Below are 24,156 nucleotides of genomic sequence, written 5' to 3' on the forward strand. Positions count from 1 at the left end.
AGTCGGAGAATGATTGTGACAAAACAATGAAGTGTTATTTAGTCGCCACCCTTCTAGTCAGCAGTGAGCGTGAGATTGTGAATACAAGATGTTTACGTTGATCGGTAGTAGATGCAGAAGTTAATCAAGTTGAGTCTTCCTGGAGGCAAGATTTGAACAATCCAGCGTCATGAAAAGTAACTCTTCCGGTTTCTTCAATAAAATCTTTGTTTAGAATTTTGCTGCGCGGTATTATGGTCAAGGTCTAGCGGGTTTAATCTTGCGTCAAATTGTAAAAGTTTTTCTGGGAAAAAAATTAAGTTGTCAGTTTGGGTGTTTAAGTTTTCTTTATTCAAAATCTAACCCTTGTCATATGTATTTCATGGAACCCGTTGCCAGCGCCAACAATCAACCTTTTGTTGGTTAATAAGTAATCTTGGCAACCCTCAAGATTTTGTTGCTTTCTAGGTATTGATATTGTGACGTCAGATTCCTTGGAGGAGTCGCTTTCCTGCGACGATTTATTTCTCGAATATTTCAACAAGTTTCTCACATTTCCGGTAAGTGACGTCATAATGGTCTTTCGTGACGCAAAACTATATGAGATGTAAAAAGTGCGAAAAATTTTTATTCTTTGAAAAGATTTTTTGAAAAGGTTTCTTTTCAAAGCTTTGTGTTTTAATGAAAGAAACATAACTTTAACAAAAGAAATTCAACAGTAGTTGGCCAATGTGGTTTGGTTATGACGAAATAATCAATAGTATGACAACATAACGAGCACAAAGGTGATAAATAGAGACCAGTTGTTTGAAAGCAAAGCACCATCGAAGCTTCTTTGTCCGTTTATTTACTCATCGCTACTCGGCCCGTTTGAAACTTGCCTGTTGTAGAATATTAGTATTTCGTCATAATCAATAAATCTGCCATAACTTGTATTAATATCTCCTATCATAAAGACGATTATGATGTCATCAAATACCATTGTTTGCTCAGGCGTTCCCGCAGCGTTTATGTTACAGTCGATTTACGGGGACCTTCCACGACCTGGAGAAAGAAACCCCTCCTGTGGCCCCCATTTGCGATAACCAGGATGGTGCTGATGACGTCAGTAGAATTTTCTCGCGGCACAGCAACGGCGGAAGAGGTCAAGGGGGTGAGATAACTTTGTCGTCATCAAGACATGAGTGTTGGGAAATACGAGATTTTTATTCCGGAATTTGATCGAGTTTCTATTTCAAAAATTCCCGTTTAAACTTTTTATGTTTCCATCACATTGTTAGGGATTATACCCGGCGGGACCGCTACGGCAGGGGGTCGCGCCAATGGGGCAACGGGGCCAATTTACGCCGCGAAAGATGACGAAAGGGAAAGGTTGATCAACTGGGCGAAGGAGTATCGTCTTCCTTTTTTCACAGAGTAAGTTCTGTGACGTAACACGCGAAAGTCTATGACGTGACAGTTATACCGGTGTCAATGACGTCACGCACTTCCACATCAAAAATGCTTTGGAGTCTCTGTTGACAAAATTTGGTATCTATTTGTTTGTCAGAACTCAAATGTACCGGGAGTTGAAACTCTGTAAGCTTTTGGTTCGTCCACTCGATCCCCGACGTGGTAGCAGCCGCATCAGAGGCTACAGTCGTCTTTCTATAGGATACACCACCACAACGTCTATGATCAGCGGGACTGGAAGGAACGAATCCCCGCTGAGAGCACTAACAAGCCTCGATGATCAATCGTCGATCGATTGGGCGGAAGTGACCAGCGATAAATTCACCACCATCCCGAGACCTGCCAGCAAAGCATTCAGTTTACCTCCCAACATGGGATTAGGTAAAAACATACAGTAATTCTTCCGTTTTCAGTTGTTTATTTGAATTTTTTGTCGTTTTTCAGGGCGAACTTTTTCGGCCACAGCTTTGTACGAGACTTCTGCAACTGAAAGCAGCAGCATCGACAACAGGATGGTTGCTAAGCGACCGTGCACGCACAAACGACGGTATCCAATCACATCGCCTTCCTCCAGGAGGCCTGACCAATCAGAAAGCAGTAGACCGAACCTAATGTCCGACTCGGGTCTGGGCACTGCCGCCGTCGACTACGCACAGAGTGGTGAGAAGTTCATATTGTTTAAATGTCTATTTATATGAACTAGTGAGTTGCAGTTGTGGTTGCACAACAACGAGCGCGTCATGGAAAGATGTTAGAATGTTTCAATTTTTGCATACTTGGCTAAATATCTTTGCGATTTAAACCGCAGTTTACTCAAAATCCTAATGTTTGGCGTGATAACACTGATGGAATGTGACGTAATAATAGCTTAGTGTTTGATAAAAAGAGAAGTGACTGTGATAATCTTTCGCCCTTTGTGTTCATCACAATGGAACAATGAATTCTAGGGTTTCCAGCAAACCAGACCAAACTACTATTACAGGTTTTAACGCGCGGGTTTAATTTCTTATAAACAAGGATCTCTCTTTGATCGAATGTTTTGAACCAATTTTATTATGAGTTCAAATATTTAAGCAAAATTATCGACTATAGCAAACCACAACCGAATATGGAAGTTAGGGTTATTTCTGTTTTAAACGGTGAGTCCGATACCCGAATGGCTCAACCCTGATGGCAACATTATGATTTGCAACATACTACTGGAAAAATAACGAACATTTCACCTTTGACCTCAGGCATGAGCGAAAAAACGCGAACAATCGCGACTCGTGCCGACACCCTGGGCGTGGGGTCGCGATGGGAGAGTGAGGAGGGGTACAGCACCCGGACCGCTGGGTCCAGAAGTAAAACGGCTATGACGTCATCGTCGTTGCCTGGCGACGGCTACCTCACCCCAGCTTCGCCAACCTGGATTCTGCTTAACGGAGGTAGGTCCTATGTTACGTCACAATACGTTTATTGTAGTCAAGTGTAACGTAACAATTAAACCTACATAGACTCCAAGTACGAGGGGAAGAGCGCGCTTAGGACGGCAGAGTCCCCAAGTAAGCCCCACAGGGCGACCATCGTCTTACCAAAGACTCGAACCCAGGGCCCCATGGTCCGCATAGCCGCCGAGTAAGTGACCCAATTGCCGCATAATGAATCGATTTTTACGTAATAATAGTAGTTTCCGATCATTTCAATGGCCATTGCGACTTTTGAAAGGTCAAGTACCGAGATCGACACAACTACACAGAACACGTCAAAAACAGCTGACGAACAAGCTGATGACGAATTCACCTATGACGACGAAACGAATGACGTCATCGATGACGAAGACGACGATTTCGACGACGAGGAAGGAGTTCTAGATTTCGACGATCGGGACTCCTCTTGTGAGGAAACAGAAACGGAAATAGCGACAATCGAAAAAGTCCACTCGATGTCGCTGCAGCACATCAAAGAAAGAATTTTCAGAACGGTTTGTCCACGTCCAGCCATGACGTCATAATGCTAATTTCGTTGTCACAAAAACTTTCAATTTTTTCCAATTTTCCTCAGAAATCTGGAATGGATAGTTTTGTCCGATTTCTACGGGGAACCCCCGGTCAAAACCTGTTCGAGTTTTGGTTGGACACGGAGGAGTTCAAAGACTCCGTGACGCGATTTGAAGCGTGAGCGAGAACTTAATTGACAGTTTAATGGAAATTTACTTTGTACTTATTAACCAGCTGACGATCTATATCCCTGTTTCAATTTTTAAAAAATTTAATTTTCCAGGCGACCTGCTTCTGGTCTTTCATCAGAACTTGTGCTAGCGTCATCTAGCGGTCACCCCGACAGCGACGAAAGCGCTCTCCGCTTGAAACGTCATCGGTTATTTCGTAATATTCTGGATCGCTACAAATTCTCTTTGACTTCGGAAGCGACAGAACAGATAAGAGAGGCGCAGGTATGACGTCACAATCATAGTTATATCGTCAATACCGCCAACAAGTAAAACGAAAGTTTAACCAAATACTACATCGATGTAAGGTTGCCGACATCGCGGCTGTTTGTGTTTTAAATTTTCAGGGAACGCTTCAAGATGTTGCTGCTTATATTTTTGTATTTCTGAATATTTTGTGAAAATCTTTTTCTTGCAATCTTTTAATCTTTTAATCTTTTTCAACCAAAGGCAAATCAAGGATTGAGTTATCGTGTCTTTTCCCGCGCTCAGTATGACGTATTACGAAGACTGCGATCCTATTGGTTGCCCAGATTCGTGATTCATAAAAGATCGGATCCAAAGTTCAAGAACAGCCTCGCCACAGGTGAGATTCAACGTCCTGGTCCTGATTGAGGGAAATCCCTGAATCTTGGATCCCTGTTTTCTACGGATTTGAATCCCATGTTTTACCGTTTAAAATCTTTTGCAAGAAACTGCCTGAAATTTTAATAAAATTTGGTCATTTTGCGCCCCCACAACAGGGATTTGGGACGACGAGGACCCCTTCGCGTATAACCCGGTAATCCCTCGCCCTACTATACCGTGTTTACCTCTTCTCAGTGTCGGGTTCGTGAACTTCCCTGACAAAGCGACCCCAGATGAACTCACGATGCAGACTCTCGAGGTGGGGGTGGTTCTATTACGTCACAATGGACGATTTGTGACTTTGGTCTGACTTCGAAATTTTCTTCTCAGTCCGCTACCGCCCAGGTCGCCGCCGCCACTGCTGCAAGACCATCGACGTCACAGATACGCGTGATGTCAGCCCGTTCCGGCTCATTGCACACGGTGCTTCGTGCGTTGGAGGCGGAATTAGAGGCAGGGTTTCCATTTCAAAATTACACTCGCAGGTGATTTTCTTGAAAATTCGACAATTCACTAAATTTTAGCGTTTCAGTGTTTTGCCACTCCCACCAGATGTTGGTCAAAGGTCAGAATTTTAATATTCCAGGCATCTCGCTTCTACAATTTTGGCAATTTAATCGGCAAAACAATTATTTCTTATTAAAGCTGTTCACAGGCACGAACCGAAAGAAGTCGGAAACACTTACGCCTTCCTGATGAGTCTGGAGTACCTCATCGACCAGAGCGCGGACAAGCGGCCTTCTAACAACACAGGGCAAGCTTCAGGTGCCATCATGTGCTCTTTCTAACTTGGACAATTTTTCCAGCAGGGTCCACCTATTGGTACTCATGGGTGGAACAAACACTGGAGTCAAAGCAAAACAATAGAAAATATAACTATTTTCCTGGATATAATAAACAATACTTTTCCTTGTTCTCACTCCAGTGCTCGTTCTGCGTGCGATAGGTTTCGATCAACACAAGATTTGTCACAGATATCTTTGATATTTTCTGTCCAACGTGCTCATAAAATTTTGCTATAATTCCCAGTTTTACTCAACGCCGTTGAAGCCTACTCTCTTTACCAAACCTTCCTCATCCGGGACTCTCCCCTCTACGTCAAACCACCCAGGAAGTTGACGACATCGCTCTCTTCGCTACAGCGAGCACTCAGAGACGCAACCGCTCCTCGGTCACGTGAGTTGGTACTTGTCGGTTATCCAAGCTCAAGCCTTTTATGACGTCATATATGGTATTATTGCAGAACAAACAGGTTTTGTTTCGTCGTCGCTCTTTCGTCAGGTGAAGCAACACGCCGTGGCAGTGACGTCAGCCTGTCTGAAGAGATACAGGAAGCACGAGATAGCAGCCTACCATCAGTGAGATGTCGTTGTCATGGAAACACGCACTCTATAACTTTACGTTTTTGGAGCTTCACGTTTTCAAGAAATTAAATTTTTGATCACTTTGTTAAAATGTTTCTCCTCAATGTCACGTTGCTAAAATTTCAGGTCAAAAACGGGTCGAAAACCGGAGTCCCCTACCGAGGCCCCGACCAGCGAGACCCCAGAAACACCCCTGCACGACGACGTTTGCAAGAAAGCTGACGACGAGTCCTTGAGCGAGTCGGCGACCACTTTCAGCAACTTTCAACCTTACTACTCAGGTTGATATGTCTTCTGCACACAAACTGGAACCGAAACATTCCGAGTTCGATTGATATTTTCCCCGAATTTGACTTTCAATCTTTTGCTCTTAAACTCGCTTTTAATCTTGAGTTGATGTGATTGTAGCTGGCCTGGTTGTGCTGGAAATTTTTGTAATTTCTTCAATACAGCATTTTACCAATCAAAATTATTCCTTTCAACTCTTTTAGAAGATGACTCAACCGAGACCGATTCTGCGAGCACAATGTACTCTTATGACGTCGAGAGAATCCGCCAATTAGCGAGCTCCATTCGACAAAAGGGCGCGAAAAAGCCACAGCGACCACCACTGAAGAAAGTTGCTGCAGCGAAGAAGGTGTTAAAAACCAGGGGAACCACCGCAGCAGCCAAAGGACACCTAGCGACAAAGGTAACATGGAAGCTGGCAGACATGGCAGGCCAATAAATTCCTGGATATTTCCGTATAAGTGAAATCGAACCAACATGCGCATTTTTTGTGATATAAAACCCGCCGGATTATAGGTTTAGAAGATAAATATATCAACCACTTATGTTGGTAACGTCTGTGGAATTGTTGTGAAATCAGGAAAATTGTTTCTTAAAAGTGTTTATGGGACTGAAACCGTCTCTTAAATTTTTCAAAAAGTTCCTGAAAATTTATAATTTTGCAAATACGGCAGAAAATTAACAGTTAATGTCTGAAAGTTGCCTGATCAAGTCTTAAGTTTGGCGAAATCTTTCCATGATTTCCGGGTCTTGGGTCATGCAGGTTCAGTTTATCTTGCCTGGGAGCGAAGAAGAGAAAGGGAAACAGGAAAAGGAAGAGCTCGAAGAAGATGAAAACGAGAGAGGGGAAGAAGGCAGCGAGGAAGAGAAAAAGAGAAGAAAGAATAAAAAGAAGAAGACAATGATGAATCAGCATCCCAACAGGATGACGTTTGCAGAAATCAGGGAGAATAAGCTCTTGTACACCTTCATGCGGAAATACATTTCACAATGTGAAAGCGTAGAGGTGAGCTCGTTTCACGTGAACGAACATGAACCTATCTCGTGATCATGAATCATCAACTTTTCATGAGCAGTAGAAAGTGATGAGATAATTGTCCTCGCCTTACATAGGGTACGTGCAAGAGACCGCAATAAACTGTATGTTTACTTGAAATACAATCGCGTTACGAATAGAAAGCTAGCGGTTGATGTGCTGAATATAACGCATCAAACCAAATAAACCGTCGTATTACGTTCGTAGGTTCAGAACGTGATGCAGATGTTCGTCCATTGTGACGCTCTCATGTCGATCCCGGCAACTGAAGTGGAGCGACGCACAGTGCTTGCCACGGAGCTGGCCCGGACTTACATCCACTCCTCCGGTGAGTTTGATGCGGGATGTTTCCATCCTGGGATTCTTGCATCTCAGACTGTGATTTGGAAGAGTGGAAAATTCTCTTTCTATTCTTCGTAAAGTCTTTATTTTTCCTGTCCATCAGATCGACTCCGGCCCATTTAATTTTGTTGCTTATTTGCAGGCCCCAAGCAGATCGCGATGCCGACGGAGCGTTCCGCTGCGCTTTTCCGCGAACTTCCCAATCCTACAGATAACTCGATCCGGGAAATTCAGGATTACGTCATGCCAAGCTTAGATCAAGCGGCTGCAAATTTCTCTCTGGGGTTTGGAACCTTGCTCAAGGTAGCCATCTAGCGTTTACAAAAAATATTGGGATTTAAATGGTCGATATAAACAAGCCCCTTACTTGAATGTTAACAAGAGACAAGAGATTTTTTTGCAATAAACGTTAAATTTATTTGTTTTTTATTGTCAGGAATATAAACTTGACCTTCGCAGCGACCTTAGCCAACACATAAACAAAGCAGAGATCGCCCTCAAGTCGTTAACACTCAAGCCGAGCAGTAAACGCAGGAGGGCGCTGGGGAAACACTCAGCTAGACAGACGCCTACTAGCGATCACAAAGTTTTGTTTTTGAAAACACTAGATCGCGCTAAAGAGGGCAGCTTACCAGTCGAATTGCTGCATTTCTATAAATACTTGCAGGTGCTTAATTGGTTCGACTCTTGTGTCAGATTTCTGTGGAAGCGTCATTATAATTCCAACCTGCTCAGGGTTAAACTTTTACCCGCTGTCAGGTCATTTCAACTCATAGACGATCAAACCCAGAACGACTCGACCAACATCTGTGGCTTAAAATGTCCCAGGTCCTGGGTTAAATCGTACATGGGTTGAACTGACCGACCACTTTTTCACCCATCACGGGAGCGCCTTCTTCTAAATAGTGAAAAAAAGCTTTATCATGCTTTCTCACCAATCAATTTAAACTCACTCATTCATTACATGACGGTGGGTAAAAGGTTCTGCCCTTTTTTCAGGGTTTTGGCGTGCAAGAGGGGTTTCCCCTTATCCACAATGACCTCATGTTCTACATCGAAGTGAATAAGTTTCTTGCGTCATTTCACGACGATCACGACATTGTGACGTTGAAGCGGAAAGTGATCAGCATTCGAGATTGTTACGTCGATTCCCAGATGGACAGGGCCCTGCAAGTGAGTTACGCAATTCGAAAAAAATACAGCGATATGGGATGATCGCGATATCACTGTTTCTTCCAGATTGACATCAAGACAGGAACAGCGGAGCGTCTTCGTCGCGCGATGGACGCTTTCGTTGAAGACAAAGGTCGCGATCCGCACACTGCGTCATTGTTTGATGACGCGCAACACACGGTCTTCAATGAGCTGCTTCCCTTCTGGGCTGGCTTCGTCACAGCCATGTCACCCACTGAAAGAGAAGGGAAACGACCCGGTATTTATGACGACAATGTCTTTTTGATAATTCAGTGATTGCGTCATCGCCAATTACGCCTTAACTAATTCATGACGTCATCGTTGCGTCACGTTTGTATTGTTTTTCTGCTTACCAGTCCTGAAAGGAGAGCGAATGCAAAAGCGGCGGTTGGAAGCTTTCCAGAAGATGAACGACCCGAAGGTCGTCTTCGACCTCCCCTCCCAGCAACCGCGATTCGACATGAGGGGGATCGAGTTCTCGTTCTCTGTCAACAGCGGGATCCAGTGGAAGGTTGGTGGCGAGGCGTGTCGCTTTGTTTGGAAACTTTTGACAATTGAGTTGAAAACTTTTACTTAACTAGACGTGTTGTTTTTTCTTCACCCAGCGCATCACTAACGTTCAGCGAAACATTTATGCTAACTTTCAGAAGCGTTTAAGCAACTTTAAAACTTCATGAAACCCTGCTCATATGATTTTCATATGAGTGTTTATGATGTAATCATTTCATTCATAGACATGATAGCTTTCATAGAAAAACCAGGTGTTCATGCAACTCATGCAAGATATACATGCATATGAAAGTACGACGTCATGCTTGCCATTATTTGTATCTCTCATGTTTCATGATCATTCATATCACGCAACATCACGCAGGCCTGGAGTGAGGTCTCGTCAAGTCGGTCGAGTACCCCGCCGCTAGCTGGCGTCATTGAGGTGGTGAAGGCGCCTCCTATAGCTCAGAAGAGAATCGTGAGAAGATCCGGGTTCACAATCCGGAAGTTGCAGACCAGCAAATCGAAAGAGGAAGCAGAGAAGAAACCTTTCAGAAAAGCGTTCGAGAATCTTCCCAAAGCTCCGGAATCAAAACTTGCACGGAAAAAAACGAAATCAAAGAAAGAAAAAAATTCGTCGCAAGTTGACGCTGGAAGCACGATTAATTACGTTGCTTCTGTTTGTTGAAACTACATTAAATTTTATGCAATTCTTGACAATTTTCAATAAGTTTTTTACAAAATACACACTACTCTTTGTGAGTTACTTCGTTTAAGGTTTTTCTGTACGGCAGTGTAGCCTAATTACATGTAGCTTAATTCAAGGCAGGGTAGCCTAATCAACACTTAACTTCCAGGCAAGGCATTGACGGCGCTTGCTTCTGTGAAGTAGTAACTTACTGGTGACTGGAAAAGAGTTCCAAATTCGGGCGATGTAACAAACAATATATGTATATGTAAATATATGAATTGTACATCCATCGGAACTTGCGCAAGAGGCAAGCTCCGGTAACCGGGGCTTGAGCGACAAGGAATCAACGCCAAGCTTTCCATCTGCAGCATCAAAAACTAAACGTCGCATCTTTAAATACGCGTCTTAAATACGTTGTTTCCCTTCTGGGCTGGCTTCGTCACAGCCATGTCACCCACTGAAAGAGAAGGAAAACAACCCGGTATTTCTGACGTCAATGTCTTTTTGATAATTCCTATTTTATTATATTTTATTTATTATATTCTTTTGACATGCGTATCACCAACTGTGTTGTGGTACGGATTAAATTATATGTTTATGAAGGTAGGCTAAGCTTATCATAAAGCACTGTAGAGTAACGGTGACAGTGTAGCTCCATGATGTAGGCGTAGATGTAGCAAGTTTCCTGTTCTCACAAAACTATGTTAACATACTCAGCAGCCACAAGCCAGTACATGACAAAATAACTTAAGATAAATTTCCGTGTTACTAATAGTAACACAGCTGCATTAAATGAATAATCCATAATGTAACATAGTGCAAAGTTATGCATTCACCCGCAATTAAGATTAAAATAATGCCGTGCCGCAACAGGAACAGTTGTGTTTTATTTTGTGTTTGCTTATCCTTATCCTGAACAAAGTTTACTCATATCTGTTATGAAATTGGAAATTGGTCTGTAATAAAGAGCTTTGTTACGTCAAACTCTAGTCGAACGCATTAATTGTGAAATCATAGAAATATTTTAGAATGTATTAATACAAATTAAATTTTCAGACAAGAATAAATATCTAACCATAAGAAAATGTACTTTAGCAAGTAAGGCAGCCCAACGTGATGTTATTACGAATTACGATTGAGTATTAAAAAATTAAATAACTCATAAAAATGGCGTTAGTATCAAACTTTAGTAAGGTGAGTATAAGTAGGTTTATTACTCCAGCCAGTCATCTTCCCAAGCCAGTGCAGCAGTCCAAGCCTAAGCAGAAACTTATCCGAGGTAAGCAAGACCACGTCAAGAAAGGCATTACGGTAGCTTACATACAGTATTTGTGAGGCAAGAAATTTAAGACAGTTAACATTATGTACATGCGGTGCCAGCGTTTATAATTAGCAGCAGAGCTTTAAGCCACCCTTCAATCTTTTCATTGAAAGCCAAATTTAAACTACCTGTACCGGCCTATGTCGTACTGAACTTGCCACCTTAGCCTACGTAGGCCTGATACAAATCGCAGCATGTTATTTTATTACCTAGGCTTTTAAACTCTACCAAGTTAGAAAAAAAATAAAATCGACCACTATTATTGGTTTAAAACAGCCTATTCAAGTGACGTCAAAAAGATAGAAACAAAAGGTGGCATCAAAACAGCTACAAATAAGACGAAATGTGGAATTGACCGCAAGCTTTTCACTCCCGGACCTGTGATGGTGAGCGACCGAGTTAAGAGGGCAATGCTTCATGATGTTGGTACAAGACACGCTGATTTCACCTACGTTGTAAAGTGAGGAGTTCATTATCTACTGGAAACTTAACTGTATTTGCATATATGGCCAGATCTTAGTATATAGTTTTCCATCTTTTTGTTGCTTGCCACAGTGTTACATGTGAAGCACATATACCGGTAAAGTTTCTGATTAGCTCTCTATTTATTCGCGTAGATTTATCAGACAAGCTTTGCTTCAAGTTGCAAACGTCACTTCCGATAGTCACACGGCGGTTCTCCTAAATGGAAGCGGTACCATGGCAACGGAGGCGATGCTACAAACTGTACTTCCGCGAAAAGATAAAAAGGTGAAAAGCGTGCAAACGCCTTGCTGTACATTTATGACGTCACCATATTCGTGTAGATCATTGTCCGAGGTATATTTAATTTAGAGACTTTCTTTGTTCAGATGCTTGTCATGGCCAATGGAATTTACGGTCAGCGCATCGGACAACTTTGCAACAAACTGAACATTAATTGTGACGTCATTTCCCAAGACATCACTTTGTTGGAGCAACGTCTGTCGTCTGCCGATGACATAATCGGGGTCATGGCAGTTCAATGCGAAACATCTTCTGGAATGATCAATCCGGTCGAGGAAATGGGAAGCGTTGTGAAGGGAATATCCCCAGGTATTTATGACGTATTATGGCGTAACAATCAATAAACAAACATTCTACCAATATATTGAGATATTCCAGGAAGTATGACCTTTAACAGATAATTTTTGACATTATCCCAACATCAGATTGCTTGTACTTTGTTGACGCGGTAACGAGTTTTGGGGCGATTCCTGTTCGCATGACCAACATCGATTTTCTGATCAGTTGCTCAAACAAATCTCTCCAGAGCGTCCCTGGCATCTCATTTGTGGTCGCAGACAAAGAAACTTTGCAAAAGTGAGCTTCTATCTGCCAGTCTAGTCTAGCTGCTTTCTCAAAATGCTTTGTTGACTCAGTTGCTTATTCCATTGTTAAAATGACTTGTGTCCATCAGGCATAGAGGAAAAGGCAGTGGTATGGTGCTGGATGTCGCCGATCAATGCGATGAACTGGATGGAACCGGTCAATTCAAGTTTACACCGCCCACTCACGCCATGCTGGCTTTCAAGGAAGCATTATTGGAACACATCCAGGAAGGAAGAGTCGAAGGCCGGGCGAAAAGGTGAAAGCGGCGGCGATTACGGGTCGGTTTACCGGCCAGCGCTAAATTTTCACCAATGTGGTAACCACAAATCGTCAAATATAATCCTGACTTCAAGGAAACTACAGTAGCCAGTAGTAACGGCACCACTAGGGAATTGCAAACAAATTGACTTAACAAACGAATTACTATAAACCATTCTAAATAACACTGTCTTTTGATTTAACAAAGAATTGTATTATACCCAGCCAGATTTGCCAATGTAATCAAGTTTAGTGTCAATGTTTAAGAGAAATTCTTTGCCGAGTGAATTGCGAGAATTCAATTGTTTTTTCTGTCAATTTGCAACCCACGACGTGCTTGCGTGAAAGACAACAACTTGACCTTGGTCGAAACTTTTTCATTCTTATCCTAGGCCTGGAACATGCTTGTAGACCTACTTAGTCCCGTGTTATACCAAACATTTAACTATGATGCCATAATCGCCATTGTTCGCTTTACTGACGGCTTTGACATTGTTCATTAAACTTTCGGCTTATCCCAGCCAAAACAATGCTGGCACGAATGTGAAGTAGATAAAAAGATGACGACCGTTTGTGGCAGACAACTCGTCCAAGGCTTTTAAGTGCCGATATAAACGAACATAATGCGTCTGGGAACAACAAAATGGTGCCGTTACAGTCGAATTGATGTTAAAGAGTAGACGATGCTGTGTTAGGCGAACTTTGGTGCAAAAGTTCATCCGCCGGAACCGTGCAAATTGTGACCTTGTAGCTGAATTGACGTTATATAAGAACTCTACTGCATCTCCAGAAATGGTCATAAATAATCCCTTTTAAATATTTTTGCTTAAGATGTTTTGCAAAGTGACTATTTCATCTTAAATACGCAGTCTGTTGAAAAGATAAGCGTTTAGGACTTTAGGAGAATGAGTACGCGAAAGGTCGACTTAAGTTGTTTAGTGTTTAACTGAAGTTGAATTAAAGAGAATTTTTAAGTTTTTTTAGGTCACACCGACATAACATTTTAGTTATGTTGACAAGAAACTATGAAATAGCTTCTACCGTGCGATTTTCATGGTTGAAATAGTAACAGCCAATAGTTTTATGTTGATTACTTTAGATTCAGAGATAACGCGTCGATTTTGAAATCTGAAATGAACAAGATGGGATTCCGACAGTTGATTGATGACGAAAAAAATCCCAATGGATACCTTCTTACGTCATTTGTCCATCCGCTCAATCCGCTCTTCGTATTTGAAGAGTTCTATCAGCGCTTGAGCGACAGAGGTGAGCAGTAACTGCACTCAGCCAATTAACAACCGATACGCCCACGTGGTTGGATGATTAGCAGATGTTTCCGATTTTTCCGAATTTTTTTTCAACTTTTAAACTTGGCCTTGTCACTTGCAGGTCACGTGATTTGCCCAGAACGAACAAATCTTCCTAACTCGTTCCGGATTGGCTGCATCGGCGATCTATATCCACGTGACATGCAGAATCTTGTGGATTGCATCGAAGTGGTTTGCTCCGACATGGGAATCAATCTTCCGATGGACAATCGCCCTCTGTGATGTCATATTCCCGCTGTTTCACCTCAAACTTCTGCGCTGGTTTTGTTTTTTCTTAAAAAAATAAAAATAAAAATTGCAATGAAATAAAAAAAAATTGAAGCCACCTAAATTTTGGTTTCGGATACGCTGCTCCCAAGAAAGTTTCGTCTTAACTTTTCCATTTGAACAAACTGTTCTTGAAGCGTAACATCCTGCTTCCTGTCTCTGACCGTTGGAGAGGAAGAAGCTCGAGTTGTAGACAAACAACAATGCTAATTCATTAAAGAGCCGCAGCTTGGCCACCCCTGTTATAGAGTATAAGATTACAAGATTTCAATTTAATCATTGAGCAATATTTTTAATCAAAGTACTCACGTGATAAAAATGCAGACAGATATTCTTCAGACGTCGGCGCTTTCACTGAAGCAGCTGACAAGATCACCAGCACAATGATGTCTGACTTCATATTTACCACGAACCTTATTATCCCTCGTGCCTCTGCAACAAACTCCAACTTTTGATACAAGTTGGTTTAAATTCATGACCAACGCCCTGTTTTCTTGGATAAGAGTAAACCAGCGCATGGCAACCAAAGAAGTGGTCATCATGGTAATCATAGTGGTAATCATTTTTAAAAATATACGACGTTATCTTACTTTGTGGAGATGATATTTACCAAAAGGAATGGATCACGGACTCATGAAAGTGTCAAAGATGAGTTAGTTCCAAGCCGCATGAAAATATTATTGTTGTTGGTATAATAATAATTTTCTTTCTGCCAGGATCGACAGAATTTCACGATAAAATGTTGAACTAATAATGTTTTCGGACAACCAAATTTGATGCGTAAAGGAATGTCACTTGTAATGCATTCACAGAAACAGAAGGAACCACACACATACACAATAGGTTTAGCGCTTTTATTATTGTGTAGCACTTCCATAGTTGTTTTGTCTATAATGTTTATGTTAACATAGTTTGTTTTACCCATAATGCACCAAAACATGCTACTGTATTTGACACCTGTAACACTGCGTGTGCTTTGCGGTTGATGTTTGTAGAATTTGCTTTGTTTGCGTCAAATTACTTTGCACTTTGTTAGCACGTGGCGTCCTCCTTAACCTTAGGCCATAATCAAAATGCCGAGCTTGTCTCACCTTAAATGCAAATTTCTCCATTTGTGTCAGGTTCGTGAAAAAACGGCCGGGCAGTGACCTCGTTACGTAATCTAGTTCTTTTTATGGTTGGCCTTTATGAACTGCCAGAATATTTCAGAATAATACAAAATAGTTCAAACTACTTTGGCGCGAATAAGTGACATCTACAATGGATTTTCGATTTTATCTGCAAAAGATCAACTTGATATAACAATAAGGGGAAAGATAAGTCTGGAATCAGCGAGATTATTATAAAGTGTCGTATAAAGCTTTTCCATAGACATCGTGTGTAATGCAGCAAAGTTAGGAAAATCCCAGGAAAAAGACATCCATGCTTGAACTCGGATCGAACCTTCCCTAATTGTTTGCTGCGTTATGTGCGCCATGGTCGTTATTATACAGTGAAGGTTTTAAAGGAACCTTGTCTTTGCACGACTTAAACCCGACGATGATTCCTCATCGCTCAAGCCCCGGTTACCTAACTTGCCATCGTGCAAGTTCCAATTGTATCACATTTTTTGTTTGTTTTTTTGGTATTGCGTTGATCGAATTTAGAACTGTCTACTAGGACCACTGCGCAGTAGCGCAAAGCAACTGCGTTAATGCGTTGTTGAAAGGCATTGGTGTTGCGCCACTGAACATTGGTGGCAGGGTGCATTGTTGCGAGACCTGTGCTCTGACCGCTCGGCTTCTAGGCCAAGAAGTGCGGAAGTGTTCGTATTTGTCTGCCAACCGTTATTAAACTAAAACGACTAAACCGATTAATTATTTATTATTTTTGATGATCATTTTACAACGAGGCCAGCACTGTGGGTTACTTTTTGCACTCCACAGTCAATGGCAAAAGATAAAACAATACAACACAATATATTTCAACCTCGGTGACGTTAAACCAGAAACCCAAACTTTAATTGTAGATCTCTTGGAAGGCAGTTTCGTGGGCAAAGGAAAAGTTTGATATTTTACTTTTTTTTTTGAACCAATGAATAATATTCCAGTTTATTTTTGCTCAAGGGCGGTTTATGGCGTTGCCCCAGAATATTATAAAGAAAAACTAACGATAGAGGAAGCCAAATAGGATGTAGTTCACCATCGGGATTTTGCTGACATTTCGCCGAACATCTCGCATCGATAACCATCAATATCTTGAAGCATTCCCTCTGTTAATATTGAAAACTTCGCTTCAGCATATTCCAATTGTGAGTCTTAATTCACTTTTTGCTGTGAACAAGTCCATGCAAACCAGACTTGTTTTGAGCAATCTCAGGCCATCACAGTGGCTTTGTGTTGTCACCAAGATGTATCTTGGTAGTTCTTGGCGTAACAATGCTCGGAAGTTGTTATCCGCGACAACAAGAAAACCTTTTTTAAATTTTTTTCTTGTTTGTAGTTATTGTCAAGATCAACTACGTCATACTTTCATTGATGACGTTTTAAAGTTTGAAAATTCTTTTAGCAGTTGCGGACTGAGTGGCGCTTTAGGGGAGTCGGTATATTCTGTCAGAATCTCCTGCGAAAACGGGCAAACAAACTGTAGTCTGTGATGTTTGCAAGAATTATCCAACAGATTATGACGAAGCAAAAAGCTTAATTAACAACCTGAATCATTGTGAACGTTGGTCTGGTGTTAGGGTCAGGGTACCAGCACCTCATTGTGAGCGAATACAAAGCGTCCGACATACCGAGGGGTCTGGGTGACCTCAGCCCCCTTTTGACCTTGTCGAGAATATGTGGCGTCAGCTCCTCTGCAACAAAACTTCTATTGTAACATCATTTTTTGATTTTCTATCTAGCGCTGGAGCTGAATACCTGAAAAGGGTGCTTCCCCGTTGCTGAAGAGCTCTATCAGCAAACCTCCGAAAGACCAGACATCCGATGACGTTGAAAATTGATGCGCCGTTGCGCCCTCCAGCGCCATCCATCGAATTGCGCAGTTAGGGAACGGTTTATCTCCTGAAACGAAGGAAATTGCTCCTGACAGGTGCGTACAATGGCAGATTGTGACGCGATAAAGTTGTAATATTTAGTTTCATAAAAACCATCATATCAGCCAGATTTTGCGTGCCTGGTTTGCCGAAGTAAACCCCTTGCTGGTTCATGCGAGCGGCAAAACCGAATCCGGTCAACTTGCAGCTCAGATATTTGTCCAATAGTACGTTGGATGCTCGGACGTTCCTGTGCACGCAGTTCATCCTCGAAATGTGATGGAGAGCGCTCGATATCTGCACTCATTCGTGAAAGGATGACGTTTAATTATATTTTACGTCATTACTTGTGACATACCATATTAGGCCAGCACACTACGTCATCAGTTTTAAGTTAGAGCGACCTCTAGCGCCAGACGTATTCGTTGCTGGGCGGGCATCTCATAGGTGTCGCTCCTCAGGAGGTAGTCGAGCAAATCGCCATTGTCTTCGTATTCCAGAATCACGCAGACCGGTTTCGTCGGCACCTGTCGTCACATAAATGGTAATCACGTCATTCTGACGTCTAACGGAAAGTTTATCAAGCATATTTCCACGATTGTGACGTCAGTTTTACAAGTATGACATCCACTGACCACACCCAAACTTCGGATGACGTTTTTATGACGTAAGACGTTTAGAGCGTAAGCTTCTTCTGCAATATAACGCTGTGAGGCTTCGTTGTCCGTTTGAGTCTTTATGACGACATAATCATCAAGGGTGGTCAGCTTTCCTGCAAAGACGTATTAAGTCGTTGGCAATGTCGCCACCATGCGGTGGTGATATATTTTTATCGCAACCACCTTTCCACACGTTCGAGAACTTCCCATTCATTAATTGAGTTGTCATGGAAACTGCCTCTCTTTTTATCTTCTTTATGTCAGACAACATGCTTCGCGTCACCGCGCTGCCGACGTCTTCCATCGTGACGTCATCAATTTGTAGACACGCATGAGTGAGTTTCAAGGCGGCGCTGTTACTCATATCTGATGACGAAAAACGTCGTTGCTAAAATTTACAGAACATTGGCAAAAACGTGATACGAGTGAGCGTCAGCCGCTTATTTAAAGCAGGACAACTGGTTTTTATGACGTTACAAAGATCTGCATATGACGTCACTTACTTTTGTAAAACCCAATTAGGCCAGCAACTGTCGGGAAAGGCTGCTTTGGGTCAATGTAGTAAGTTTTATTTGATTTCTGTGTGATCTTGTAGTGCCCGACCATCCTCAAGCCCCTTCGCGTCTCGAGAACCGAGAGTCGGAACCCGTCCCCTCCTGGAAAAAGATTTTAATCAGAGACTTCTCGTATTCTGTCTTTTGTCGTTTTTAACCTTAAATTTTGTCAACTTGAAACCATAGAAAAGCGAATGAGCTCATTGCTTTTGCAAAATCACGCATCAACCACAAATAAACCTTCCTTGCCATGAGCTTGACTTTGGGCTTTGCTCGGAACTCGACATACTATTGTGATAATTGTTTCGTCATAATCACACAGTTGAAACTAACCTTCGCGTACTAGAAACGTTCCATCGATTTTCCCGCGCTCATTTAAAAAGTCTTCAGCCAATGAACGCGAAATCTTTCCGAAGTAACATCTAAATCCAAAAACAGTTTAAAGAATATGCGAGATGTCAGTTTATTACGTCATATTAACTCACTGATCGTTTTTAATTGTTTCGATGTTGCCTGGCAACGGTGCTGCTTCATAGGCCATTGTTACATAACAATCTTTCCAAGCTTCCAAAGCTAGAAAATCTAATTGTTTTTTGTTTTACAGCCTCACAGCGCGCTACAACTTCTTCCCATGCAATCGTCTTCTTATTATTTCCTGCAATGGTCGATATGCTCTGAGATAAGACACTGTTGCAGGTCTGTTGTTGTTTACACAGTATGTAGCCTAGTGTGCTATGCTGACAAAGTTCTTTCTTATGCGGAGACTTTGTGCTATTTTGCAATATATTCTCATAATTAAAATTTTTTAGTTATTTCGGAAGCAGGTCTTTGGCGTGTTATTATTACATCACAATTTACAACATTTTTATCGAAAGGAATTTCCACGGCTGCTTACAGCTCGTGGAAAATCCCCCGATATTGTCTGCTTTGTTCTGCCGGTGACCAGTCTGGGTAGTTTTAAGAATTGAACCTCAACTTAGCTCAACGTCGGTCCCCCTTAAACTAAGGCTGCTTTCGTTCAATCGAGGAATAAGTCGCGTGCTGGTTGTATTAAAACTCTTTGAGGTCGTGCCATGGCTTTGCGCATCGACGTATAGCGAAGCTGAGAATTTGTCATTCGTTGTGGCACGAAACCGCACGATTTTTCTGCCATTACTGACTGTCTCCGCTGAACTCGTGATGTTAGCCCATGTTTATGACTTGCTATTCGCTGAATTTCTGGCCTGTCCAGGTCCTTGTCGATCTCGTGACGTCATGTTTCTTTAGTTTCCTGTCAGCTTTTGCCCGAAGTGACGTTGTTACAATTCATACTCAGTTTAATCACAGAGTTGCACTTTTAATGCCTTTGTCATGTCGCTGTCAGACATTCTATGACGCAACAATGCGTGAGTTGTTGCAAGCGAGCAAGTCACGCTCTGATTGGCTGCATGCCTGTTTCCTTTGCACGAATTCGAGTCTTCGCTTTTATTTCTGTTCGTGTATGACGTGATAATACCAGGAGCCGTAAGACTTGGTCAAATTTGTCGATCTAGTAGTTATATTGATCAAATATTCCAGAACGAGCCCATATTTACTGCTTGGAAACCAAGTCACAGAACATCATCGATGACGTAAAATTATTTGTTGTAACGTTATTCTTTGTGAGCAAAATAAATAATAGCGCGCATGTAATGGATGAAAATGAAAATACGGGGAAGTAAGAAAAAATAAAATTGACGAGAGCTCAAAATAACTTTAAAGGGCGTAATAAAAAAATTGAAAAATAAAATGACGTTTTGCAAAAGGCCGCATTTTGACATTTTATAAGAACCAGCGAATTGTCGAGTCACTTGCCACTGAGCTTATATTCTGTTCAAACAGTTGATTCGTCATCTCTATGCGTTAACTTATTCTGTGATTTGTCGTGATGTATCTTGAATCTTCTCTCGCTAGTGGGCGCTCATCATCCAGCTTACTTCTCGATTTCCCAAAATGCTCGAGTTCCTGTTTCGTCACTTCCTGTCAATACAGTTTTGTTGTTACGTGGGACCTGAAGCGACATCACTTGGCGTATGTACCTGGATCGTAGTGAAGTTTGGTCTTGTGGCGGGGTCTGCTTGCCAACACTTCGATGCCAGCAAACATAAGCCCTCCGGTAAGTCCCTGGGTAGTTTGGGGCGCCCCCCGGCTTTCAATCGGGGAAGTACCTGAGGTACCAGAACATCTGCAAAAAATAACTTCCGTGATCGTGTACTACCGTAAAGAAGCTTGCTTTAAAATCGTCGAACGAATCAAATGACATCTGACGGTCATGTGATGAGTGACAGCCAATCAAAAAAGAAATAAAAAAAGATAAGTTTATATTGTTTAAAAACACTTTCGTTTGGTTTTTTTTACGAGAGAATGGTGATTCCCCGTCTGTGAAGAGCTCGACCAGCATGCACGCGAATGACCACACATCCGATGACGTGGAAAATCGCTGTTCGGATGCTGCCTCCAACGCCATCCAGCGGATCATGATTTGTGGTATAATCTTATCTTCTGCGCCGATTAAATACATGACGATTACAATGCGCCATCTGTTGTAATTATGACGTAACAATGACGATTATTTCTTAAAAAAACAACAACCTTCCACCGGTTGGTAGCATCCTCCTTTGTCGAGTAATTTTGCGAACCCGAATCCCGAGATTTTGGCCGACAACTCACGACCGAGAAGAATATTGGAAGCGCAGATGCTCCGGTGAACGACCGACTTGGACGCGATCACTTCCATCCCCAGGGCAACCTGATTTTGAAGCGACATACGTCATATACTATGTTACGTCAACACTATACGTCATCAATTATAAGTTAGGTTAGATTGTTAGAGCGACCTCTAGCGCCAGACGTATTCGTTGCTGGGCGGGCATCTCATAGGTGTCGCTCCTCAGGAGGTAGTCGAGCAAATCACCATTGTCTTCGTATTCCAGAATCACGCAGACCGGATATGTCGTCACCTTCGATATAAATAGAATACAGATACTTTACGCGTATTTATGACGTCAACTCATGATGACGTACTACATCAATTAACTTCACGATGTTATCGTGACGTAACATGTCGATGATGCTGGCTTCCTCCAATAAAGAGCGACCAGAAATATGTTTCTCCACATTACTTTTTATGACGATTTCTGTCATTTGTGACGTCATAGTACCTGGACAATAGCTAAAGATTATATAACGCATTATGACGAATGTGCAGTAGCCGAAACACGTGGCAGGCTGTGACATGTCAGATGTGGAGCTCACCTTTCCATATTTGGTGAAACTTTCCTTCCTTGAGCTTTGATTGGATGACGACGTCCCGGACAATTGGGGCCATCGTGACAAAGTCTTCTGTGACCTCATAGTCCATTCGTGGGCAAGAAACGGTCAGTTTTTGTTGTATGTCCGTGAAATCATCTGAAATTTCATAAACAGTTTACCCTTGTCAATCTAGTTACACTGTTAATATACTGGATGGGGTTAGGAATATGGGCGAATATAACAAAAGCACGTTCATCGCTCAGTTGAACCAACTTGCCTCTGTAATGATCAATGAGTTGAACAACTGAAGAAAAGAAACACTCTGGGCCGATGTTGTACGTTTTATCCGAGTTCTCCTGGATAATGTAGTGAAAAAAGCGACTTTCGCCGCCCAGGCTGGAAATCACAGACAGCTTGTACATCCCCGGACCTGTTTGACACAAGGCCGCTGTAAATCGCGCCTTGTTAATTGTTTCACTACGCAATACTGAAATTATGAGGTCACACATATACCTCCACGAACTAGAAAAGTGCCGTCACATTTTCCGCGATTCTTCAGGTACATTTCGGCTTCTTCTCGCGATATGTCCCCGAAGTAAAACCTGAAATTCACCAAATTCTTTTCGTTGACAAATATATTGAAAGAAGCCATTCTGGACAAACCTTGCAATTATTTCGAGGCTACATTTTGCTGCTTAACCGGCAGCAAAGCAGATTTGTTCTCCGATTATTACCAGCATTTTAATGTCAGGTTGACAGAAAATCAGAATATGTACTCATGTGTTCTTGTGGTAAATGTATCGTACGCAAAGTTTAAAGTAGGGTTCTTTTTGGCGCACTCAACAAAATCAAGCTTCATATTTTTGCCCAAAAAGGCGAACTACACCGGCAAAACCTCAATTTAATTGCTTTTGCCTCTAAAGTTTGTATTACTTGGAATAATTTTTTGTTTCCACTCACTGGTTAGTCATGACAGTTTCCTCATCTGGGCTTGTCAAGCCCAAATTTACATAAGACATTGTCGAAGCCAGCACTCAGATATTTATACTGTCCATGTGAGCAGCCTACACCATTATGTGAGTATTTTTGACCCTGAAATAGTTTCAGAACAACCGGTTGATGGTTATATAATTAATCTGATGCAAACATATTAACTTAATAACCACAAAAAATTTTACTTGCACTTCTGTTTACAAAACCGGCACTAAAATGTAGACACATTTTACTTAATATTTTGGTAATTGATCAATTTATCAACTTGTTAATTGATGCACTTGCTAGCTAAGTTCTGAGCTCAATTCTTCGCCATATAGAGCTGATTTTGGCTGAAAAAATGTATCCGACTGTAGTTACTGCTTAATATCGACTAAATTAGCCACCACCTACGCACAGAAGCGACCATACACATCAAATATGAACGAGTTTTCGGTGGAAAGTAACCCATCGATAAATGGATACAAAAATGCATGAGTTGTCACTATGATGCTTGAACTTGCTTAGTTTCACTTTAGCTGTAGGTTTTAAAATATGGTATGGTATTAGCAATGTCGTCTTGCACCTTGTGAACGAATAAGAACACGTGCTGGCAACTAGCATTAAATGCCCTTTGAAGTTTGCAGTTAGCACCCAGCAACTAGCACAGGCTAACTACTAATGCTAATCCGAAAAGTGTCGAAAAACTAGGCTAAGCTTTCAATTCTAGCGTTCTTCTGCATTCTCAGGTAGTGGATTAGCAAGCTTTAGCTAAACCAGCATAATTAAGTGCTTCAACGCAAGCAAACAACTTCGCGTGTTTGGCCACGTCCAAGCTAAGCCTTTGTGTCAAAGCGAAAATAATTTTACGATATTTACTGAAACCACATACGTAATAATTTCAGAATGAGATACGTCACAAAGACAACTTTAACGTGTTTAAAATGCGCTTGTGGAACAGAGTGCTTTACCGAAACAGTCGCAAGTATGTCGGTGACGTAACTTAACCTGACCGCTGTTATTTCGAGGTGCCCACAAGGAAACTGTGACGTGTTGAAACAATCGTCATGGATGAATAGCTGTGATTCATGGTGCAACAGAATTGCAACAATGCACATACAACAAGTAGTCGCCTCCAATGACTTTATTTTATAACTGAAATCAAACAGTGTATAAGCGCAATGGGATGCTTAAACTGGAAACGTTACATAGCAAGGGCGGCAACAGCGTTATAATTTGAAGCCAACAATATTTTCAATGTATTTGGAATGTTCTTTGGCGTTTCTGTTTGGTTTGTCAAGCATTGTTCGCCCAACAATAGTACCATGGATACCGCGCCTTGAATGAGACTATTGTGACGTAACACGTTAAAGACCTGACACACGGCGACCATATCGATTTCATTAAAGAAACGTAATTAACTCAGGAACAAATTTTAAAATACTAGACGCATTGAAATCTAACTCTAACTTTGCTCTGATAAAGAA

At 41.8% G+C, this 24,156-nt stretch overlaps 4 protein-coding genes across 5 annotated transcripts; 2 read left to right on the forward strand and 2 right to left on the reverse strand.

Annotated features, from left to right (window-relative positions):
• Window positions 1-38: 38 nt before the first annotated feature.
• On the forward strand, window positions 39-9,754 carry LOC143461776 (uncharacterized). The gene is made up of 27 exons (XM_076959640.1): window positions 39-176; window positions 448-539; window positions 973-1,132; window positions 1,260-1,395; window positions 1,529-1,812; window positions 1,876-2,091; window positions 2,667-2,858; window positions 2,928-3,048; window positions 3,139-3,394; window positions 3,475-3,587; window positions 3,694-3,865; window positions 4,091-4,226; window positions 4,384-4,526; window positions 4,598-4,752; window positions 4,923-5,032; window positions 5,297-5,443; window positions 5,511-5,625; window positions 5,758-5,912; window positions 6,123-6,322; window positions 6,683-6,925; window positions 7,163-7,283; window positions 7,440-7,600; window positions 7,734-7,964; window positions 8,297-8,470; window positions 8,537-8,729; window positions 8,848-9,002; window positions 9,366-9,754. Exons 1-27 carry the CDS (start codon window positions 170-172, stop codon window positions 9,669-9,671), a joined length of 4,494 nt encoding a protein of 1,497 aa, XP_076815755.1. The 5' UTR covers window positions 39-169; the 3' UTR covers window positions 9,672-9,754.
• Window positions 9,755-10,739: 985 nt separating this feature from the next.
• On the forward strand, window positions 10,740-14,256 carry LOC143463316 (2-aminoethylphosphonate--pyruvate transaminase-like). Its single transcript, XM_076961777.1, has 8 exons — window positions 10,740-10,953; window positions 11,272-11,455; window positions 11,613-11,745; window positions 11,847-12,069; window positions 12,186-12,336; window positions 12,434-12,601; window positions 13,703-13,869; window positions 13,993-14,256. The coding sequence occupies exons 1-8, from the start codon at window positions 10,842-10,844 to the stop codon at window positions 14,151-14,153; spliced, it is 1,299 nt and encodes a 432-aa protein (XP_076817892.1). The 5' UTR covers window positions 10,740-10,841; the 3' UTR covers window positions 14,154-14,256.
• A 1,786-nt stretch (window positions 14,257-16,042) lies between these two features.
• LOC143462628 (proto-oncogene tyrosine-protein kinase Src-like) lies at window positions 16,043-19,712 on the reverse strand. Its single transcript, XM_076960854.1, has 10 exons — window positions 18,913-19,712; window positions 18,761-18,849; window positions 18,377-18,529; window positions 18,057-18,239; window positions 17,850-17,986; window positions 17,619-17,741; window positions 17,355-17,511; window positions 17,099-17,242; window positions 16,889-17,034; window positions 16,043-16,799 (listed from the first exon to the last, which is right to left on the reverse strand). Exons 1-10 carry the CDS (start codon window positions 18,966-18,968, stop codon window positions 16,701-16,703), a joined length of 1,287 nt encoding a protein of 428 aa, XP_076816969.1. The 5' UTR covers window positions 18,969-19,712; the 3' UTR covers window positions 16,043-16,700.
• Window positions 19,713-19,946: 234 nt separating this feature from the next.
• Window positions 19,947-23,565, reverse strand: LOC143462627 (tyrosine-protein kinase Yes-like). Of its 2 annotated transcripts, none has more exons than XM_076960852.1 (10): window positions 22,658-23,565; window positions 22,211-22,299; window positions 21,975-22,145; window positions 21,701-21,853; window positions 21,470-21,606; window positions 21,283-21,405; window positions 21,038-21,194; window positions 20,804-20,947; window positions 20,485-20,630; window positions 19,947-20,425 (listed from the first exon to the last, which is right to left on the reverse strand). In XM_076960852.1, exons 1-10 carry the CDS (start codon window positions 22,714-22,716, stop codon window positions 20,309-20,311), a joined length of 1,296 nt encoding a protein of 431 aa, XP_076816967.1. In that variant the 5' UTR covers window positions 22,717-23,565; the 3' UTR covers window positions 19,947-20,308. The 2 variants fall into 2 exon arrangements, with proteins under 2 accessions (XP_076816967.1, XP_076816968.1); XM_076960853.1 differs by having other exon boundaries at window positions 19,979-20,425; window positions 21,975-22,127; window positions 22,658-23,559.
• Window positions 23,566-24,156: the final 591 nt, after the last annotated feature.

The sequence above is a fragment of the Clavelina lepadiformis genome, chromosome 6, assembly GCF_947623445.1.
Source record: "Clavelina lepadiformis chromosome 6, kaClaLepa1.1, whole genome shotgun sequence".
NCBI lineage: Eukaryota > Metazoa > Chordata > Ascidiacea > Aplousobranchia > Clavelinidae > Clavelina > Clavelina lepadiformis.